Source organism: Theobroma cacao, chromosome 5 (genome assembly GCF_053813885.1).
Source record: "Theobroma cacao isolate CCN51 chromosome 5, ASM5381388v1, whole genome shotgun sequence".
NCBI lineage: Eukaryota > Viridiplantae > Streptophyta > Magnoliopsida > Malvales > Malvaceae > Theobroma > Theobroma cacao.
The window spans coordinates 42,192,380-42,214,910 of record NC_142643.1 but is presented as its reverse complement, the minus strand read 5'-3'; the positions used below and the strand labels follow the sequence as shown (position 1 = coordinate 42,214,910).

Sequence of the window (22,531 nt, the reverse complement as noted above, 5' to 3'; positions counted from 1 at the left end):
TTATTATTCTTATTTTACTTTCTTTTTTCTCTTGTCGAAAATAATTTTAACTAAATCATAATGCTAAAAAAATGGCATAAACTCTGCAAAGGCCACTATACCATACACAATTATTCAAATAAGCACCTAATTTTTTATTGCATTCTAACAAATTCTTAAAATCTATCAAATAAACCTTTAGAACTAATGGAAAGGTAATTGATATAAGTTTCAACGCTAGTTGTCCTTTTTTGTCTACATGGCATATGTTGTGGCTACATATAATTGACATCTATGCTATGTCATTAATCACCTGACTACCACCTAATCATGTCAACATATCATATCATATACCACATAAGCAAAAAATGATAATTGGTATTGGTACTAACAATTACTATATTTTCATTAGTCTTAAGAACTTATTTAAATGAAAATAAAAGTTTTAAGAGATTGGTTGAATGTCATAATAGGTGATGGACTTATTTGAATAATCATGTATACAACTAAAAAGCATTCATAGATGTCATGTGACTTGTTTCAGCCTCACCTGTGGCAGGCCCTTGCTAAGCGAGAGCCCACTCGGGTAAGGCCCATGGTCTATTAGTTCTATTTTTTTATTAATTGGGGCCTATTTTCAAGTATTTTCTCATTAGTTCTTCACTTTTGCCTCAAAAATCAACCCATTATAAAAATGTGCATATCCAGACCCAAAAGGTCCTAAGCCCAAGGTCCAGACTGTCATCCAATTCTCTACTTCACATCAAATCACTAGTAAAAAGGGTTTAAGTTTTGCTCAATGCTAAAATATGGCTCTGTTTTTCTGTCTTTTTTATATTATAAACGTCTCCCAAAATATGCTACTCCATATGCTGAATTTTGCTTTGCATAAACAAGAGGTAGAATTCAGTTAATCCTATTTTTTTTCTTCATAATTAAGTTATACTATTTAATCTGAAAATAAAGTGATTCGACTCCTTAATGAATGTACATAAAAAATGAACATCAATGATATTATGAATTTATCTCTCCTTAAACCACTTTTTTTTTTTTCGTTTTAGAAATATAATTTATCATGTGAGCCAAGTAAGTTATTATCTCCTTCAAATTGTCTCTACTTACTATTGATGTGATAATGTTTTTCATAATGGATTAGATAGAAACCATAAAGAACTATAAATTAAGCTTATTGCGTCGGCCAAGTATCTTGTCTAGAATCAATGCATTAATGTATTCAATCTTTAAAAGATTATGTAACAATCTTATAATTGACTACATAACGGCCATGTTTGGAGCCACAAATAAAAAAAAAAAAAAAAGCTGAGTCTAACAAACCATGAAAAACATTTGGTATTCCCTAACCACGTATTTCAAATTAATTATAGATACGATTACGGTATTCAAACTTTATAAAATTGTTACATAAACATTCTTAATATTGACAATATAACAACCATCAAAGATTAAATCATGGAAACATTGGAGACTCATGAAAGATTTGTAGACCCCACTTGAGGTAGGCCTTTTTGGCAGCCATGAAAGTTTGCTGATATTTCATCAGTAGTGGTCCTGGATTAAACACATCTCAAACAGGAAATCGATTGGCCAAAGGGAAGAGGAAGGAAAAGGAAAGAAAATTCATGGCACTTGCTGGGAGCGTGTGAAACATGGTAATCGTCATCGACAAATCAAATTATAGACAACAACAGTTATGAAAAGTCATGAAAGATGGGCAGATTCATTCAATTGAGTTAGGGAGTTATATACGCATGAGGTGAAGAGGAAACTTTGGCTTTTGCTTCATTGTTCAGAAAGAAACAAAATGCCCTAACATCACAAGAGAGAATAACAAAGGCCCGCTAGCTGCTGCTGACTTGCATAAGTCCAAAACTAAAAGTTAAGATTTCTTTATTATATTGTTAAACTCATTACTGCTTAGAACTCTCTCTTTCTCTCCTCCATTTTTTTTTTTTTTTACTTTTTCTTAGCTATAGTTTTCTCTTTCTTTTACCATTTATGGAACTAAACTGTACATACAAGACTATAGAGGTGATGAGACCTACTGCAGAAGCTCACATTTTTGCCCATTGGGTGGAGCTTTCAACTGGCTAATTTTGCTCTTTTTTTCCTCTGTTTCCAGCTGGATCTCTTCAGTTTTACCAAAAACAAAAAACCCCCATAGTCTTTAAGAAGCTCCTACTCCGAGGAAATCAATGAAGGGCATGTTGATCTTCTCATTTCCATTTTCACTTTCCCCAGAAATGGAGTGGTTGGTCCTATTTGTGCCCACTGACTCAGCTGCTGAAACTTCTGAATTTGTATCTGATGAGTGACCAGGCTGGTCCACACCCATAACCACTCCCATTGGTCCTTGTTGGTAAAATACATTGCTAGTGCCATAAAACTTGTCAAAATCCCCATTTCCCCTGGTCACAACTTTTTCCACTGATGAACCTGCAAAACACAAAATTACACAAACATTTAATATATTGTTGTAAGGTAAGATAAAATACAATCAACCCACCATGAAAAATATATATAAGCACTGTACAATTAAAAAGCCAATGATCATTACAACTGTAGGTAAAAAATAGGAAAAATAAACATACCCATTTGGTGAAGTGGACTAAAACTGCTGAAAAATCCTGGGGCTACTTTAGTTGACGAGGGAGTGAGGGATAGATCAGTGCAAGTAGAGGCAGATTCATCTATGTTGCTGGAAATGGTTGATTGATCACTGCAAGCATTGTTTTGAACAGTCACATCCAATCCTTTAGGGAGGGCCTGGGAGGCAGAAGAAGGCTTTCTCCTTCTGTAAATGCTTGACTGCTCTCTATGTTTCCTAGCCATGATCACATGCCAATGGTTCTTCACTGCATTATCAGTCCTGCCAGGAAACAGTCTAGCAATCATTGCCCATTTGTTTCCATACAGGCTATGTGCAGCTAAAAGCCTAGTCTCTTCTTCCTCGCTAAAAGCTCTCCTGTTAATCCTTGGATCTAGCTGGTTAAACCATCTTAATCTACAACTCTTCCCTGCCAATCATACCAAAAAAAAAAAAAAAAAAGCGCCCAATTAGCAAAAAGATAAACCCTTTACAAAACTAAGGATGGAAAAAATGGAACATTATTTGATTTAACCTATATTTGATTTAACCTATCAGATTTAAAGCATTGTTAAGATCTTCCCTTAAAAATGTTATAAGAAAAAATATAAAACTTTCTCTTTTTCTAGTGAAGATCAATCCAAAAAAAACAAAAAAACAAAAAGGCTTCATAAAATGTTGATAATTCTTGAGTTGTTACCTGATCTTCCTTCAAGATGTTCAGCTATCAAGTTCCAATTTTGAGGTCCATATTGAGCTACAAGTTCCTTCAGCTTAGCATCTTCAGCTGGTCTCCAATGACCTCTAGCACAAACCTTAGTGTGTCCATTTTTGCTACCTCCAGCACCACGAGAGCTCTTATTACTTTCATCGTCACCACCTAAAATCAAAGAAAGTCCCTTTCTTGCAACACCCAAAAACCCATCGTTTCCATCACAAGCAGCAGCTCTCTTTGTTCCCCTGCTTTCTAATGGCTCAAAGCTCAAACATTTATTGCTTTGTTCCATCAAACAGCTTGAAATCTGAAACCCCATTTCAGAGTTTCTTGTATCACTCTCCATAGGGTGAGAAAAAGTAGCAGGAGCAGGAGTTAAAAAGTTCATCTCTTGTACCACCCCAGTATAGCAGTTAAAATCATTATTCAGATTTTGTAGACTCATTGTTTTAAAAAAAAAAAAAAGGGTAAACCAGAAAAGAAAACCAAGAAAACTTAAAGGAACAAAAAAATCTGTTAGATGGCCAAGAAAAGAAGGAAACTGATGATCAAAGAAGAAAGAAGCTAGCTAGCTATCTATCTCAACCATTTGAAGGGAATGTTTGGGAAGAAGGAAAGGAGAGGAAAGAAAAGAGAAAAAAAAATGGGAGGGAGAGTTGAGAGGAGTTGGTCTCTTGTTAAGCAAATGTGTGGGGTAGAGAAGAATCAAAGGAAACAAGAAGGTTTAAAAGGGGTGGCCTTTTAGTTTTTTTCACTGCTTGAGAGAAAGAGAGAAGCAAAGTAAGCAACTTTGCATAGCAAAAACAAAACAAAAAGAAGAGCAGAACCCACACGATTCTTGCACTTTTCTTTTCTCTTCCTTGCTCTCTTCTTAGTATTAAAGAAAAAAGCACAGCAAAATGAGGTCAGGGGCAGGGCCTCAGGGTCAGGTCAGAAGGGGAGAGGAGACTGATTTAAAGAAATGAAAAAATAGACTTAAAAAATAAAATTAAAAGAAAAAAAAAAAAAACAGTCTGTGGCTTTGCATGCAACTCGAGAACCGCTCGTGTGGGTTGTGGGTGAGTGTGTCTCTCTTCAAAAACATATGCTTTTTTGGTTTTTGGATGTGTTCGTTGGGGTGGGGGTGTTGGTATTGATGTTGGCTGTGCCTCACTTTCGCTTTCTCATCGGGCTTTGGACCAAAACCAGAATCTGCTTGTCTCTTTCTCAAACCCTTTTGCTTTTCTCCAAGGAAAAAAAAATTAAAAAACAAACATAAATATGGAAAGACGAAAGGTTTACAGAGTCCTTACCATCATTCATCCCCACCACCTGTCCTATATTTCCCCTATCTTATTTACTTCTTTTCCTCTTACCATCCCCTATCTTCAATTATGTATTGTATTGATAGTTCAATAAATAAAGTTGTAACCAATTGATGACCATAAGGTTTGCTTATAATTGTTCATGTAGGGAAACAACTGTAATCTTTTCTGTCTAATAAATTTAATTATTTTGTTTTTTAATAATCTGAATTTAAAATTGAATATCAAATTATAAATTTTAATATCAACTTGTGTCTCTTTTTGCTAACATTATTCCTTCATCAATTTGGAGCATGTTATTCCCTTAAAATAATGACGATATGGCCTATAGGGGTGGTGGGGATGAGCTTCCCAACACAGACATAGTTTTGTCCACTCCAACAAGGTACTATCCTGGATCCAAGTGCCTCTTTGGAAAACTTAATTAAGAGTGGATTAATCTTTAATTTCCCTTGTTTTGTGTTATGTTTTTCCATAAATGTGTTCACCCACACACACATTTTTCTTTTGTTCAACTAAAAAAAACTAATTAATGGTTAAGCATTCATGGCATGATTAGGAAATGGACAATGACATCAAATGGAAAATGATGTTTTTGTAGGCAACAATTAGCCACCCTTACTAAATTTATACTAATTACTAATCGAAGGTCAATGTTTGCAACTCATCTTCAATTGGTTCAATTTTAATATTGTATTTCGTTTTGAGTCAACACAAGTAAAAAATTAACATTAATCGAATACTATACGAATATGTGCATTAATTTCTTAAATATACTAAAAAGAAAAAAAATAAAGATGTACCTTTCATAAGATAATTTAGATGTAAAATTAGGGTTTGATTCCTAAAAATTTGTATATTATGGTTTCTATTAGTTAGAGTACAATTATACATGTAAAAGCCTCTTACCCACTCAAAAGCCAATTTTGAGTTCATTTAAAGTCACAACTTTAGATTTTCTCTTCTTTCTAAAATGATGTACTTGAGTAGATTGACAGCCATGCTTTTTAGTTGATATATATATACTTGGATTTTCTTATTTGCCTTTGTAAAGTATGATAAATCTTAATGGGGCAAAACAAAAGCCATACACAAAAACACTTGTTTCCTTTGTTCCTCATTTACGAGATGGAAGCTTTGCATGCACATGAAAAGGCAATGAAACTCGTTAGCAACAAAACCAAGTGGCAATACATGTCACAGATTGGTGCAAAACCCTACAACATTCAGAAAAATTTTTAATGATTCCCACCACTTAGACCCACCACCAAACTTGAAAATATATATATATATATATATTACAAAACTTATTACTCAAATAAACATGAAGATAATATGATTGTTAATAATAAAACCAAGTGCTTGACTGGTGTTCCACAATCAAATCGTATTCTTTAGGGGGAATCAAATAGATTAATTAATGTAGCTCTTTTTTTTTCTTTTATCATTTTATTGAAAAATAAACATATAAAAACTTGTTACTTTCTTTTTAGGTGGGGTGAGTCATTCAACTTCCCCTTTTCTTTTTTTGGCTTTTTGATTGATTTTTAGGTGACTTTAATTATAATTTGTATACTTTTTCTCAGGCAATGTTCCGTTAGCTAACCTATAAAAGATTAACAGTTATTATATTCTTTTATCTTTTGAATCTTTTTGACTATTGAAATCATTGTCCCACTTTTATGCTTTCATAAATATTATATATTTTCCATTAAAAAGTTGAGTAGTTTATATTTACTGAATGATTATTTTGCCCATATATTGGCTTTGATCTGATTAATAAACAAACATTGAAATCATGCATATACATGCATGACACATGTACTATGACTGACTACCTAAGATGGTTTGAACAATGTTATTATTCTTTTCTTAAACTATGCAATTTCCTTCTCCCTCTTTTTTATTTCCATTAATGGATAAAGTGTAACCCATTAAATTTGCAGAGGAGATTCAAATTCAACTTGCAATGTGTCTGGTGTGAATGGTTAGCATGAGGTAGAAAAGTTGGGTGGCAAAGGGAAAAGGATGAGGAGAGCAAATTAAAGAGGATGGTGACTATCGGTCATGAGATCAAGTTATAGTACGCATGCCAATTGAAATGCATCTAGACCTAAAAACCATTTTCTTCTTTGGAGAAAATTCTTAGTGGATTTACTATTTGTAACATGGATAGTTGCATTCATGATTCATATATATAGGTCAAGAAAGGAACATATATAATTATGTGATATGATTTATTAATTAGAAAAATTAATAATGAATAAGTTTCCACTATCAAAGTTGGGACTAAATACAAAGTGGGGAATCAGGGCAAAGGGTGTGGTGGGAAACTAACATGAATTAGGAGGCAAAATTAATGATCTAGGAGGATATGTAAATTGAGTTAATTAATACACATTGCCTTCCTTTACAAGAATATAATTAAAGTCCCTATGATTTAAATCAAAATAATAGAAATTAAAGTACCTAAAACAAGTTACGCCCCCCTATTTTAATTTATTAAATGAGTATAATAATTGTATGAAACCTAAATTGCAATGACCCTAATTAGTATCCAGAAAGCAAAAGTTGAAAAACCAAGACTAACTAAAACAAGTAGCTAGTAAAGTAGTGGAGTTAATAATCTTTGTTCTAAATGGAGAAAGCTATCACACTTATCATGCATGCATGAGGAACCTCTGTCACAAGAAAAATGCCTGTGCCAATTAGGTTGTAACGTATTAGAGAGACTTTGTTCTGTTGTTCAAAAGTAATGATGGGTTTTTTTTGCTTGTTTGACTGTGGAAGAGATCATTGCGGGGTCTTAGGGGAGACAGCAAAACCAAATAAATACTAGGAGCTACTAATACTAATAACATTATTCCCTGCCAACAAATATAAATTTTCCTCTCTTTTTTTTTTTTTTTTTTTTTATCATCATCATCATCACTCTCGATCACACGCAAATCTCATCTTTTTCCTTATTTAGCAAAATTCTTCATGCTATGCTGTGAGGCCAAAGAGAAGGAAAGGGAAAGATAACCCAAACTTGCAAGTACAATATATCATATGTGAGGCCATTATACCAATTGCTCACGTTAAGTTTTGCTTTCTGGAGTGGAAGGGGAATTAGGGAACTAAACCCTGCTGCTCTTTTTTCTTATGTACTTTAGTCCAAGTGACATAAATGATTATATATTTATTACAGCACTTAACTACTCCATATTTTTTTTGTTATTTATAATAAAAATTCTTTATATATATATAAAGCAAAATACTAATAACTTGCTAACTTATATAATGACTTCTGTACAATGGACGGCCCACAACTCATGATTACAATCTCAGGGAACATGGAGATGAACTATATATACACCCGCACCCACAGCTCCTTTTATTTATTTATTTTTTCATTTTTTAAGTGAAAGAAGAAAATATATAAGAAAACCAAAAAAAAAAAAAAAAAACAAAGGGAAAGCAGGGGTCTGATACAAAGAAAAGTTCAAATCAGAAAAGATAAAGTGAGTGAAAGAAAGATCTCGTTTTCATTGCCCCGAATCTCAGTAACAGAAGGCAGGGAAAGGAACCAACCCCCCCTATCCCACATAAAACCAAGCCCCAATGCTCAAAAAAAGCAACCACTCATAAAATAATAGGGCCTCCTGGGTACGTTACTGTACGTTACATGTATCGCAATGTGCACACGCGTGAGTAGAAGAGCAAACTCTGTTTCTGTTTCAACAACTTACTCTATTATTTCAAGGAATATATCACAACCTCTAAAATTAAAATATTTTTATAAAAAAAATATTATTATATAATTATCGACTTTATGATGTAACCATTTAAACTGAGCAGTTAGTCAACGACCATACTCAATAACTATTCTCATTTATTTATTTATTTTTTATCTCTGCATGTCATGTTTGTTTGAAAAAAATGAAATTTTTTATTACCATCTTATATTTTATTTGATTTACAGAATAATCATTTTGTAGAATGTGGAATAGTCTTTAATGATTTAATAAAATTACCTAACTCAATCTTCAATTTTATCCAATTAAAATCTATTAGTTTCATGGTATAAAAAAAAAAAAAAAGAAGCAATCATAGAATTATGATTATGTAATTGAAAACCTGAACATAAACACACGTACGTTACTCTCGTGCACATTAATGTGTTAGACGAAAAAGCAGTGGATTGAACAGTTACAATACACACGTTTAACTCTTGTCAACCAATATTATTTTCATTTATATACTATATATATATATATCATTTTAAAAAATAAAACTAAATAAAATAATTAATGGTGTATTGTATTTATTTATTTGTAACGTAAAAAGAGAGTTGCTTTTGTCAAAATGTTTTGTCATTATGCTCAAAGTTGCTTTGAGTTACTTTGTGTGTTGTTGGCGTGAGTGGCTTGGGCTCGTGCATGGATTTTGTCCCTTTGTGGAAACCGTTTTGAAATTTTGGAGTTTTACGAGGGGCTTCGATGACGAAACGATTCCAAAGTCTGTTACACGTGCGGCTCCATCTTCGTCGAACACGTGTACGGTCGATGTGCAGGTTGTTGTTGCAAAGGGAAGAGAGAAACCCGTAGTAACGATTTTTAGGTGAGCAAAAGCTGGGAGAGACCTTAACTAGGATTTGGACTCGCTGGGCCCATCTCTCCTGGTGCTTCATTAAAAAGACTGAATTACCCTTATGTTGAAAAGAGTAAAAAGTACAGCAATTGCTTTTTTTTTTTTTTAAATACAAACAATTGATTTTTACCCATAAGTAATTTCAAGAAGTTATTTTTTTATTATGTTCAATCAATTTTTTATATTTTTATTTTTAATTAAATAAATTTTTATAATTAATTATTAATTATTTATTATTAATCAAAATATTATTTATTATTTTATGTCACATACTGCTTATATGACACGTTGATATATCACATTGAATGTGACATGATATATTGATGTGATATAAAGACATAGTTATATAAAAATTTTTTATTTTTTATATCAATATCATGTCAATATTATATAAGTATATAACAATAAATAATATTTTAATTAATAATAATTAATCAATGATTAATCATGAAAATTTATTTGATTCGAAATAAAAATATAATAATAATTTGATTCAATGTAAGAATAAAAAAATTAATTAAATTTTTTAATAAATCAAAAGTTTTTTTAAAATATTAGGTTTAAATTTTAATTTTAGAGTAATTAATTATCGAGAGTGACGACGGATGTGAATTATAATAATACAAAAATAATTTATCAATTTTAATTTATATTTTAAGAGAATCAAGGCTTAAGGTTTGAATTTATATATTTCAAAAAAAGATGAATCTTAATATTTTTTTGATGTGAAACGTATTTCCAAGTGCAAGTATTTGTATCAAATTCATTGATTCTACCAGCTTCAAGAGGAGATCAATTTGGCTCCATTTTTAATTAGCACCAACTAAGCCTAAGTGGTATGATTCAAGTGGGTTTAATTGAAACTCTCAAACTGTCGGCAAGAAAATCACCTAAGATTGGCAATCTAATAAAAAAACTCAAACTAAAACAAAGGAGAAACATCAATGGAGACAGTAGCCGATGGATTGGAGATTGTGTTAGAACATTGATACATCAAATAAACAAGAAAACAATATAGTGAACATCACCATTAATAATCAGAACAAAAAACGTGGGTTTTTTGGGTGTAACAATCCAAGGAAAATTTTATGATGAGATGACACTTGGTATTTTTAGTTAGGTCTTGCTTCTTTTTTGAAGCACAACAGGACATAAAATGCAGCCTTTGTTGAAAGAGGAGCTGAGAAAAGCATCGCCTGTAGTTTTACAACTTTATTTGATTGACCCTTTTCTAAAAGGAATATTGGGTGGTAAGACTTGCCTATAACAACAAACTTTTCAATCAAACAAGGGGAAAAAAAATCATTTTAGTATGTGCATCATTGAAGGTGGGAGGGCTTTGGGTTTGTCTCCGAAGTGACTGTTGTTCCAGCGAGCAATCTCTCGTCCACTGAGGAAGAGGAAGAGATTGTACGGTTAAAAGTTATGTATATGATTAAACAAGCAATGTTAAAAGCCTCCATAGATGTGCAACAATGTTACTTGGTCTTGGTTTTACCTTAATATTATTACTTTTTCTTAACCATACGAATATCGACAAAAAAAAAATAATCCTCGTATACAAATTAATTTCATTGATATTGTCATTAACTTATATAACATATAACTAACAAACATTATCTTAGTTAACAAAGCTAAACACGATGACCACTCGATGTCTCGAATCCTAAATGATAATTTGACTAAACCTAATAATTAACTTTGTTCTAAGAACTTATAATACAAGGTTATGATAAAACAAAATGGAAAAAGAACAAATTAACGAGAAAGGAAAATGACTTCAACCATAATTTAATACTCTTATGCCGTTAGCAAAGTTTTTTGTGAGTCACAATCTTAATTTTGTGTCCCACCATATATTCTTTTGTCTTGCTTTTCCCTCTTTTTTTCCTTTATTTTTCAAAAGAATTTTCTCTCCATGGTTGATTGCTGACCCTTGTTTTGTTGCATGCATTGGACAATAACGTTTTTGACCCTAAAGAGACCAGAAGCCAAAAAGTGTATTGAATCATTAGGAAAATTTTTTGGGTGGAATCGGTAGGGTTAACCAAACCCACACCTATAGTGAAAGAGAGTCGATATTTTAATTATGTGTTATATGTTTTGACATCGTTGGTTCACTCATTGATGAGACAAATCTCATGTGGCATATCCAAGGTCGTCTCCATCGTGAAGGTGGGTTGTTATTTCCTCCGTCGTCGTATATTTGCAAACATGCGTGCACAGACAGAAAATTTATTTGAGATGTAATATGTCGTTTTTATATTATATGAATAAAAATAAAAAAAAATTATATATAGTCAATGTAGCTAATTAATAATTAGGATTTTGATCGTAAGTTAAGTGTTTATATATATTATATATAATATGGACAAATATATATGGTGACAAATTATTAATTGGATATATACTGTGATTTTCCTATACATATATATTCTTTCTTGTACATTTTAGTGTGACAATTGAAAGAAAAGTTGGAAATAAATAGACTATGTGCTATGAACCTTAAATAGTTTAGTTTCCTTTTGTTGTTTGTTTCGTCCTAATAACTTTAAACTTTGACATGATATTGTTATAACTATGTACAAGTTTAATTATAATTAATAAATTTTTACCAAAAAATAATAATCATCAATCTAACATAAAAATGTTTTAGTATTATTATATGTAATTGAAATTAATGTTATTATTATATCAAGATTTCGTAATTATTTAAATGGTAATATATTCGAGCTCATAGAATTATTAGTTAGTAAATGGTAAAATTAAACAAGAAAAAGAAAAATCTAAATCCTTTGGTCATCTCAAACATCTGGAGGGACAATTGCTTTGTAAGTGTCACTTTGGTGGTAGATAAATCAGAGTTGAACAATCTAAGCTTAGTAAGTACTCCGGTAACTGAGGATAACCAGACTGTTATCCTTTGGAAGCAAGAGCGACGAACAATCAAAATTAAGAAAGAAATTATAGGAGTAATCGATCTCGATAACATGAATATCTTTCCTAATCAAATAATAGTTAAAGTTAATTCTTAGGTAAAAACAAATCACATGGATCCAAATTTCGAGCCAAATCCGATCAAAACAAAAAAAAAAAAATCACCTAATAAATTAATAAACCTATAGAAAAACAACAAATTTTCCTATAAGAAGCAAAGAGAATCAAATTACATATGGATAGATTCAGATGCTGACTTCAATGCATATTTGCAGTATTCATAGTTGTTAATTAGGCCTAAAGATAACAACCAAGATATTGGTTTTTTAACTCTTTTGTTTTGTTTTCCATCCCAAACCTCTGATTAAAATTGCTGCATTTCCAAGACTACCTTAATTAAAAGAAACAAAAGAATCAGCTTAGCTAATAGACAATCATTCAAATTTAGGTCGGAGATGTTGATAAGATAATGTGCATTTTCCCATGAAGCCAAATGATGGAACTCTTAGCACCATGTGTTGGCGGAGTTACCCATATATATGACCTAACTAAGCATCATTCTATATATGCCTATGAAATTAATTAATACTCTCCCTCTCTAGTTTAAACCCTTGAAATTAATTTGTCGGCTGATTATTCCATTAATAAATTATATATTTGGATGGCAGTAACAAAGGAGATTACACCAACAAGAGCAGTCACTATCATGGTAGTTACTTGTTAATCGGTATCATAAATCGCATTTTCCATGTCCCCATTGGGAAGAATGTATCAATCAACATGGATCGACTTTTCATCTTATCATGGAAACTTTGGAAAATTTAACATGCGTCAATTGATAATTAAGTGGTCCCCTTTTATAGCATTTGTCTATATACGTGATACAAGACCTCAATTTGATCTTGTTAATTTGTGGGGTTGGAATAATATGTGTTAATGTACAATTAGTCAACATTTAAACCCTTTTTTCTCTTTTTTCATGTTGACTCGATTCGTTATTTTGCCTCGTTCATGTATCTTTTTCTTCATGTCACTATGTGGGTGGGGATGATTTGCACTTCCACAGTTTCCGACTGTAGGTTAATTTACGCATGTTTTTTTTTTTCTATTCAAGATGTTAATTATTAGCCTCTCTAGATATCAGATCTAAAGTCGCATAATTCATTCATCAATTCTGAAGTTCTTTTAAAGGATACAGAGAGGATCAAGGTTAGAGGTGTCCACGGACCGAATTGCTTTTCAGGTCTGATTTGCGTCAGGTTGCCTATCAAGTTTGACTGGGGCGTGGTGTTGGACATGATATTTTTAATCTTGAACCTGATTCAATAACATTATTATGTTAATAGAAAAATGTTTAATTTTAAAATATTTTAATAATAAATTTCACTTTAATAGACGGATCGAGTTGAGTTGAACTCAAATCTCAATTTACGTTATCAAGATCTCAATCGGAATTAATCCAACTCAACCTTCCCCATGGACACTTACAATCAAGAGTAAAAACTCAAACCTTTTATATATTTTTTTAAAAAGAGTAACAAACGTCGCGTTGGAGTTGTTATGATCAATATTGAAGTCTAAATTAAATATTAATTAATGAGTTAAATATTTAAGTGTAATTAAAATAATAATTTAATCAGTTGGAATTAGAAATTTTATCTTGAAAATTATATATTTAAATTTTAAGACAAATAGGAAGGAAATGAGATTAATAATAAATGAGAAGATTAATTCGTATTGGATAGATACATATTCTTACATACAAATAAAAGTACAAAATAATGGAGAAAAATGGGATCAGAATGTAGATGTTTCAAATAAAAAATCGGTGCTTTGGTGGTATTACAATCTAAACTCATAAATATAAAAATCTTCACAGGACCCAAAAGCTTAATATAAACCAAGGCTAGCCATGGACTTATTTTAGGCCCATAAACCATATTAATTAATTGCATAAAAGCTCTTAATAACCACCATATGCAACTCTAAGGTATTTCCATATCTAATATATGGATAAGGCAGAAAGAGGAGGAAAGGAATTCAGTTCCTAAATCTTAAGCTTTGATTGCGAAAATCATTATTAAGCCAACTATGAGCATTTGTCTGTTAAAGTCATTTTCAAAATTTATATTGGTTAAGGACACCCGCGACTTATCTTTATGAAATGTTATATGTTTTCAAGTTCCAATCGAATTAAATGTGAAACATATAGTCTAGGGGCAAAAATCATTTTAGCATGCAAAATGAAATAAAAGAAAAGGGCGAATGTCGCCCAACTCACCAAGGATTTCTGAAATCTTTCTTGTTCTTTGTGATCTTGAATGCAACCTTGGCCTAACTCAAAAGACAAAAAAAATTTAATAGGTCCAAAAATTTTAACTAACCCAACTTCACTCAAACAAATTAGGACTACCATAAAAAAAAGTGATGTGAGGGGGCGGCCATTTTTTTTTCTTAAGTGTTTGTGACACTTTCTGAAGATTAGTTGGAGTTGTCCCCTGTTGTAGCCAAAAGAGAAGATGAAACCGCAGCCTTTGTTGACAATTAAAGGAATTGCTTTGAGGGGGATATCACTGTTTTTGCTTCTTTATTTGACTATGTTAGGTTCTTTAGTGATAAGAAGCTTTATATACGTACCTTTTTAATTTAAGGGAAGCAAAACCCAATGACAAGTTTCCCAAAACAACTAGAACTCTCGTCTTCCATAATTAACACATTTTCTTCTGTTGAAGAGACACTATTTTGAACAAAGATATCCTCCTCCTTTCCCTTCCTTTAAATGGATTTCTAAGTGGAAGGTGGTGTATGAGTATGAAGGAAAATTTGATGATGATCAAGTAAGAACAGATAATTACATAACAAGGCATGATTTTTGAGTTTTAAGAATGATTAACGTTAATGTGCGATTAAACACTTAATTAGATCAAAAGTGTACGACTTGTCTTTTTTTTAAAATATCATATTTGAATTCTCATTTTTATATTAAAAAAATTACATCAAAGTGACTTTATATCATTCAAAAAAGTATTGATTTTTTTTATTTTATTATCGCGATAAGTATATATTTTAATGACTTCGATGACCTAACTCATAATCAGATGCCAATATCTTAAAAGGAACAATAAAAGGAGGCAAAATTTTAAATATTAAGATTATAATGAACTTGTTTTAGACAGTTGGAAACTTTCACTATCAAGATCATTGACTTTCTTGCATGCTTTGAACTATTTTTTTTTAACCTAATAAATTCATAATATAACATGATGTAAATCTTGTTAACCTCTCTTTTTTTTCTTCCGAGTGTGATTATAACCAGGTTTCAAAATCCTCAATGAGTTTGTCAGTTAGCAACCAAGGGAATGGATCTTGAAAAAGGGCAAGGCAATAATTGAAGATGATGGAAAAATGTCCAGCAAATGTAGTACACAGTTAGAGAAACATCAACCTCAGAAAACAACCCTTTGCCACAGGAAAAAAAAAAGAAAAAAAGAATTTCTTCCCCAGAGCAGTTAAATGAACACATTGATAACTTGGTTCAGATTTTGTACCCTCTGATCTCTTCAATTTTTCCTCCATGACTACAACAGGTCATAAAAGTACATACTTAATTTTGTTGTCTGTTAGCATTCGGGGGAATGGATCTTGACAAAATGGTGTAAAACATTCTGATAATGAATGGGTTTATCAAATCAAAAGAATTTTTTTTTTCCAGGAGCAGTTAAATTGCTATAATTGGATTCATCTTCTTTCTGTATATATCACTCTCTTGAGGTCTTTGTCTTTGCAGGTAAGGGAATGGATCTTGACAAATAATGTACCACATCTGGACTTTGTCCAAAAAGTCTAGCAATTCAAATTACAAATTCTCCAAAGTCATTATGCTTCAATTTTCCCAGACAAGGTTTTTCTGGTGCAGGAATTGTAACCAGGCCTAGTTTTGGTATTTACTCTCTCATTTTTATTGACAAATTCGTCCTCTAAATCCCTTTTTACATCGATTTTCTAACGTGTATATTGAATCAAATATTTAGGTTCAATAAAGTAGAAGAATAATACACAACTTGTTTCTTTAAGCTCTTATCATTGAATTTCTAACATTTTAAAAGCTTTTATGGTCAAGGCTTGAGACAATCACATCAATTGATTGCCCATTCAATAGAGAATGTAAATATCTCCTCATTTTCCTTGCTGTGATTTAAAAAAAAAAGTCACACAAAGTTCACATTCTAATTGTCTTTTGTAACTAAGGGGAATGGATCTTGACAAATTTTGAAGGGCAATGCAACTTGGAGTTAGTTTATGTGATACCAACGGTAGTTTAAAAATGAAGCTATAAGTATAGGTTCAATTAATCTAACTTATGTCTTTCATAGTAAATTAATTAACCAAGCAGTCATCATTGACTCCTAAACCCTTTTTAACAGACCATTGTTACACCAGTAAATGATGATTACTTTTACAGTTCCTTTTAAATGACTAAAACCCACCAAAAGCAAACAAATTTAGACGCAGGCCACAAGACATTTAGTCCTAAATTTCTTCAATCACAATTGGACTTTTACCAACAAAAGAGAAAAGAGGTCAATTTCCTAATTCATTAAGATGGGCTAGAGCAAAGAATTTATGGGTCTGATTGGTACTTTTTCTGCAAGCAACATCAAATTATTGCCATAAACATTAAACAATAACTTAACAGTAGCTTTGACGCATGCTTTACTTTTATTATTTACTTTTTAAAGAATAAAAAAGAATGTCAGGCGTTTGGCTTCTTTTCCAAATGTAAATAAGAATATTTTGATGCCTTTGGCTATTGCAAGTAGACACATTTTTCACCATCAAAATATGTGAAACAACTATCTGAATTTACAATCTCTAATTAAGAATTGTCAGCTTGGAACGAAACTTTCAAATGTCTTTGATACCAATTGATTAATTTTTGAGAAAACTGTACTTACACTGTTTATGTTTTTTTTTTTTCAATTAATACCATGTGGACCACGTGAATATCTTCTTTTTTTTTTTTGGATTAATACCATGTGGATAATTTCAAGAGGTTAAGTTGTTAATTTTATCTAATAAAAATACAAAAATATCTTTAAGTGTGAATAAATAGGCCAAGTTTGAATTTAGTGTATCTTGATCATGTTATTAGGTAACTTGTGGAAACAAAAAATTATAGACAAGGTGCTAATTGAGAACAAAAAAAAAAAACATATTCATAGGAAGCTAATTGAGAAAAAAAAAATCATAGAATGTTATGTGAAAAAGGTAGAAACCATAAGTGATGTTGGTGAAATTTACACTTTATCAACATTACTATAATAATCATATATGCTAATTTGAGATATTTGAAGGTAATTTTATTGGACTAACATGGCAACATTGTGAGGAAAGGGATGGAAGAGAGTTTGTATTTGAGCCGGCTTATCATTTACGTCTCCTCCAGCAAGATAAAAATGCTTGGCCTCAAATGTACCAAAACTTTTTATGAGACAAATTCATGTAAAGAGCAAAATGCAAGAATTGGGCTTTTGTTATTTTGGATCCAGGATCGGCCCAAGTAGTGCTGTTGAGCACAACTTAAGTAAGAAGCCCATTTGGTAAGACTTGGCCTGTTGGGCATTAATGCCATCTTTTTATTGGGCCGTAAAAATTCAATTAGGTTGGTACTGTAAATGTAATGGATCTTGTTCATTTGGCCCAAACATCCAATCTAATTGATTTATCACATTAGAATTGATAGTTTTATGATGTCAAAATAAAGGAATTTTTAGTATGTATATCTGTTGTGATGATTTGAGTTTAGAATATCTAAAGCTCATATCACTTGATAACATTTTATTTGTTCCTTTTCTTTTATGTCCAAATTTCTTTTTCTTTTATATTATGATATTACTTTTTTTATGCTTTTTTACTTTTTTTATTAAAAGTAATGGATCAGCAATTTATAAAAGAAATTAAAAAAATAATATAAAATTCATTAAAATCAATTTTTTTTTATATTCATGAAAGTCAAATAAAAATAACAACTAAATAAGAGGACAAAAGTCTTAAAAGAGAAAAAGGATAGGAGATGATAATGCTAATTAATTGATTAAATTATGATATACATTTTTTAATATTCAAAAAAGGTTTCTGAGATTTTCTTCTGACACAAAAAAAAGAGAAAAAGAAAAAATTAATTTCCAAACATAAGAAAAAATCTTAATAGTGTTGGCTTCAGAGCCAGAGAAGCCAGAAGATAGTACCCTCGCCCTCTACCACTGTAAAATCCCATATATCTCTCTAGGGTTTTAGGCCGATCACCGCCACCGTTTTCGGTTCTGTGCCACCACCACCACCACCATCCCTAATGAAAACTAGTGAATAATAAAATATAAAAAAATGGGCAGCAGCAGCAGGTTCCTAATGCTCCTTTCCCCCTCCTCCCCTTTCCTCCATCACCACCGCCCCCCTTCCTCTCTCCTCCGCCTCTCCCGCCACCGCATCCTCCTCTCCTTCCAACGCAACTACTTTTCTCCATCTTGCCCTTTGGCCCCCACTACTAAAAACAGAAAAAACTCATCTTTTCTCCTTCTCAAACATTCCCCCCGCCATTTTCTCACCCAATCCACCCCCGCAAATTTAGCTAACTCCTCCCTACGGGCTCCACCCCACCATCCGTGGCCCGAATTCTCCGCTCTCCTCGATAACCTCTCAACCGCCGGCTACTTCAATTCCCCCCATACTTACAACGAGTTTGCGTCGGCTGCTCCCGAGTTCCCGCAGGAGTTTCTAGGCGTGCTCAATGCGTGCTTGGGTTTCGCACATGATAGAACAGACATTTTAAGGTAAACAATAAACTTCAAAATTATCATTTTGTTTAAATTAATGTGATTTTCCTCGTTGTTTAGAGTTTTCTGTATTTCTTTCTATGGTCAGATTGCTTTCGAGGAAAGAAATTGAGGTGGTGGTGCAAAATGGGACCCCGTTTTTGTTCAAGGACGGAGAGGAGTCCGTGAGGAGGTTGACTCTGTTTCTTGCGAGTGGCGAAAGCAATGTAAGTGGTATTTGCTGTTTCATTTGTTTAAAACTTTAGCTGTTAATTGCTGTGTAAGGTTGCGTAATTTGGTGTTAAACTCTCTGCATATTGTAAACTTTAACATCCTCTCTAGATTCGGTAACTATAGCCAGAAGCTGATAACCAGGAAGCTAGAGCACATGTTTTATTTTTGGGATGGAAAAACCTGTTGAGGAATAGAAAATTTTCAACTAGAAATAAAGGGTTTAGTGTACGTGAAAGAGTTCCTAAGGGCTGACTTCTGCATCTTAGGACCTCCCGGAAATGTACTCTTTGAATAAATTCATTTTGAGATTAAATAAAAGTGAACTTAGAGATCTTTACTTCTTTGATGCTGTTCAGGTCAGTTTTAAAACTAGTATATATTGTTCAAGTTAATGTTCTTTGTTTCTAAGTGTTATTCAGTTTTTAGGTCAGGGATGTTGATAAAGCAAACATGGTTGATTTGATGAGGTATTTATTGAGTTATGCAAGCAATGTTACTGCATCCCTAGAGAGAAGCAATCTCTATAACAGAGAGCTTGTTGAATCATCTGTCCGACATTTGTTGGGTGAGTTGGCCAAATTGAGTGACAGTTCTGCGGTGTCAAACTATCCTGGATATGAACATACTCAACTCCCAGATAGAAATGGACAAATGCCGAGGTCTTTTGGGCAGAATGTTGAAATGAAAAGAGGTGACTGGGTTTGTCCAAGGTAGAATCGTCCATTTTCTATCATCTTAATAAGTAGTCTATAGTTTTTTCCCCTTTTTCTGTGCTCAGTTCATCATATTTTCCGTGTGGTATACTTGAATTGTGGCATACATTGAAATTTCATTCCATTTAATCATTGTGAACTTGTGTCATTATCTCTGATTAATAGCATTTTATTCTTACCTGCTTTGCACAGGTGTAATTTCATGAACTTTGCTAGAAATGTGAAATGCCTTGAGTGTGAGGAAGCACGGCCCAAGAGGCAATTGACCGGTGGAGAGTGGGAGTGCCCCCAGTGAGCATTGCTTTTCTTACTCTGTTTCTGTTCTCTCTCTCTCTTATTAAAACAATGAATTTTAATTATTCACTCCTTTTATACCAGATGTGATTTTTTTAATTATGGGAGGAATAAAGTATGCTTAAGATGTGATTGCAAGCGTCCTGGAGAAATCTCTCTTGATAATACCTACTCCAGGCTGGGTATGATATACAACAATGGGAACTCCTCAAATAAGGCTGATCTCGATAGGAGATTAGCTGCCAATGAAGAGAAGGCACAACGATGGTTTAGTAAGGTTTCTCAGCTTGACAGTACTTCTGATATGAGCAGTGCCATAGCCGATGAAGATTTTCCTGAAATCATGCCTTTGAGAAAAGGTGTTAATAGATTTGTTGTAAGTACAAGGAAAACACCTTTGGAGAGGAGGTTGGCCAGTGCTCAGTACCGAAGAAACATGGATAATGATGGCATTCCAGAGCATAACAATTTTCAAACTGGGGGAGAAAATAAGACACTGGATGCAAAAGTTAACCGGAGTTTAGATGAGATTCTTGGTCGTTCATCTACCACTTCGGGTTCTAATGATGATAGTATCAATGGTGGAGCAGAAAATCCTGTGTCTACTTCTACTTCTACTGCTATGCAGGATGGGAATCCTAGAGGAACCAATTCTAATTATGTTCCATATGTGCCATTACCAGCAGATATGTTTGCTAAGAAACCTGAATCTTCAAAGATACAGGAGAGTCAGAAGGCTGTATCAAATGACCAACAGTCTGGTGTTTCAAATACAGTTGGACAAACAGATGCTGTTTCTAGGAGTGAGGAGTTGAGCAAGTCTCTAGAAAGTCAGCAACTCTCTGAGAATATAATGAATGAGAAGGAGAGCAGCGATAAAGAGCTAGAACAAGCTGAAAAATCTCAGAGATGGTTTAAGAAGGTTGCCGAGCTCCATAATGTTACGGATCTTGCCAATGCAATTCCTGATGAGGACTTTCCTGATATCATGCCAATGCGCAAAGGTGAGAATCGATTTGTAGTCAGCAGAAAGAAGGACCGTTCTTTGGCTTCTCCTACTTACAAGAGGCGAGCAGCAACGGAGCAAGCTGGCAATACCAATTATGTTCCCTTTGTCCCCTTCCCACCTGGCTACTTTGCTAACAAGGATAAGCAGCAGCCTGAGGGAACAGATTCTAGTGCAAAAGTAACTGGTGAAACTTCAACCTCTGTGACACCAGAGAAGCATTCTGAGAAGTTATCTGAGGTGTCTGTTGCAGAGGTAAATCAAGAGACTCAAAGCTGGAGCTCAAAACTTTCTGGAGAGAACTTAAATGAGAGAAGGAGAGATGCAGCAACTAAGGCACAGACCAGTGGATATTCAAACCAGAATTCTATCAATCCCCAAACGAGTAACAATGATAATTTGAGTAGTGGAAACCCAACTAATGACAGCAGGAAAAGGACGACAAATTTGACAGGAAGTTCACCTCAACCATCTGGGGATCAGAATGTTAGGAGCACCTGGAGTGGAAAGAGTTTGGAAGGTTCAGCGGTGAAGGAACCAGATCCATTGGACATGTCGGAGGAGGCCAAAGCAGAGAGGTGGTTTCGCCGTGTTGCCCAGATAAAGGACATTTCAGAGCTTAGCCAGATCCCTGATGAAGATTTCCCGTCGATAATGCCTATGAGGAAAGGGGTGAATAGGTTTGTCGTTAGCAAGCGGAAAACACCACTGGAGAGGAGGTTGACATCCCAACAGTATCAGAGAAATCTTCCAACTGTGAACTCAGATCCGGGGAAAAAGGAAAGTGATGGAAGCTGAAGAAAGAAAACCAATTTTGGTAATATTATGATAATTTCTTTTTGGAACACCCAATCATGATGTTTGTTTGTTGGCTAATTTGTTTCACTTCATTACTAGAGAAGGAAAAAGAAACCTTCACCAATTTGGTGTACCATTCATCTTTTTGTGTGCATGGAAATTGAAAGATGCCATACTATTTTCTATGAGATACAAGTTAGGACGTTTCTTTCTAGCATTTCACCAGCAAAATGTTTAGCCCATTGTTTTAGGAAGTTTTAAATAATTCCAATTTAAAAGCAAAGAGATAAAAATAATGATAATATATAAATAAAACAAGCTTCATATGTAAAGGTTGAATGTGTTTTATTCGGATTATTTAAACTGCTATTTTATTGGACTATTTAATATTTTTTTATTATTTTTTTTTAAAAAAATATCACACTAGTCATATAATAAAAATAATCAAATTGGAATTTTTTTTGGGAGGGTCTCAATTTTTCTACTAAAATAGTTTTTCTTT

General features: G+C 32.9%; 2 protein-coding genes across 2 annotated transcripts; one reads left to right on the top strand and one right to left on the bottom strand.

Annotated features, from left to right (window-relative positions):
• Positions 1-1,754: 1,754 nt before the first annotated feature.
• On the bottom strand, positions 1,755-4,237 carry MYB56 (myb domain protein 56). The gene is made up of 3 exons (XM_018120543.2): positions 3,285-4,237; positions 2,589-3,014; positions 1,755-2,433 (listed from the first exon to the last, which is right to left on the bottom strand). Exons 1-3 carry the CDS (start codon positions 3,742-3,744, stop codon positions 2,165-2,167), a joined length of 1,155 nt encoding a protein of 384 aa, XP_017976032.2. The 5' UTR covers positions 3,745-4,237; the 3' UTR covers positions 1,755-2,164.
• Positions 4,238-18,373: 14,136 nt separating this feature from the next.
• Positions 18,374-22,235, top strand: VAR3 (zinc finger (Ran-binding) family protein). The gene is made up of 5 exons (XM_018121953.2): positions 18,374-19,002; positions 19,094-19,211; positions 19,645-19,928; positions 20,124-20,222; positions 20,310-22,235. The coding sequence occupies exons 1-5, from the start codon at positions 18,557-18,559 to the stop codon at positions 22,027-22,029; spliced, it is 2,667 nt and encodes an 888-aa protein (XP_017977442.2). The 5' UTR covers positions 18,374-18,556; the 3' UTR covers positions 22,030-22,235.
• The last annotated feature ends 296 nt before the right edge of the window (positions 22,236-22,531 follow it).

Coding starts and splice junctions, on each gene's coding strand:
- MYB56 (XM_018120543.2), bottom strand. CDS start 3,744: ATGAGTCTACAAAATCTGAATAATGATTTTAACTGCTATACTGGGGTG. Junction 3,015..3,284: donor ACATCTTGAAGGAAGATCAG/GTAACAACTCAA, acceptor TATGATTGGCAG/GGAAGAGTTGTAGATTAAGA. Junction 2,434..2,588: donor TAGTCCACTTCACCAAATGG/GTATGTTTATTT, acceptor TGTGTTTTGCAG/GTTCATCAGTGGAAAAAGTT.
- VAR3 (XM_018121953.2), top strand. CDS start 18,557: ATGGGCAGCAGCAGCAGGTTCCTAATGCTCCTTTCCCCCTCCTCCCCT. Junction 19,212..19,644: donor TTGCGAGTGGCGAAAGCAAT/GTAAGTGGTATT, acceptor TTCAGTTTTTAG/GTCAGGGATGTTGATAAAGC. Junction 20,223..20,309: donor GGAGAGTGGGAGTGCCCCCA/GTGAGCATTGCT, acceptor CTTTTATACCAG/ATGTGATTTTTTTAATTATG.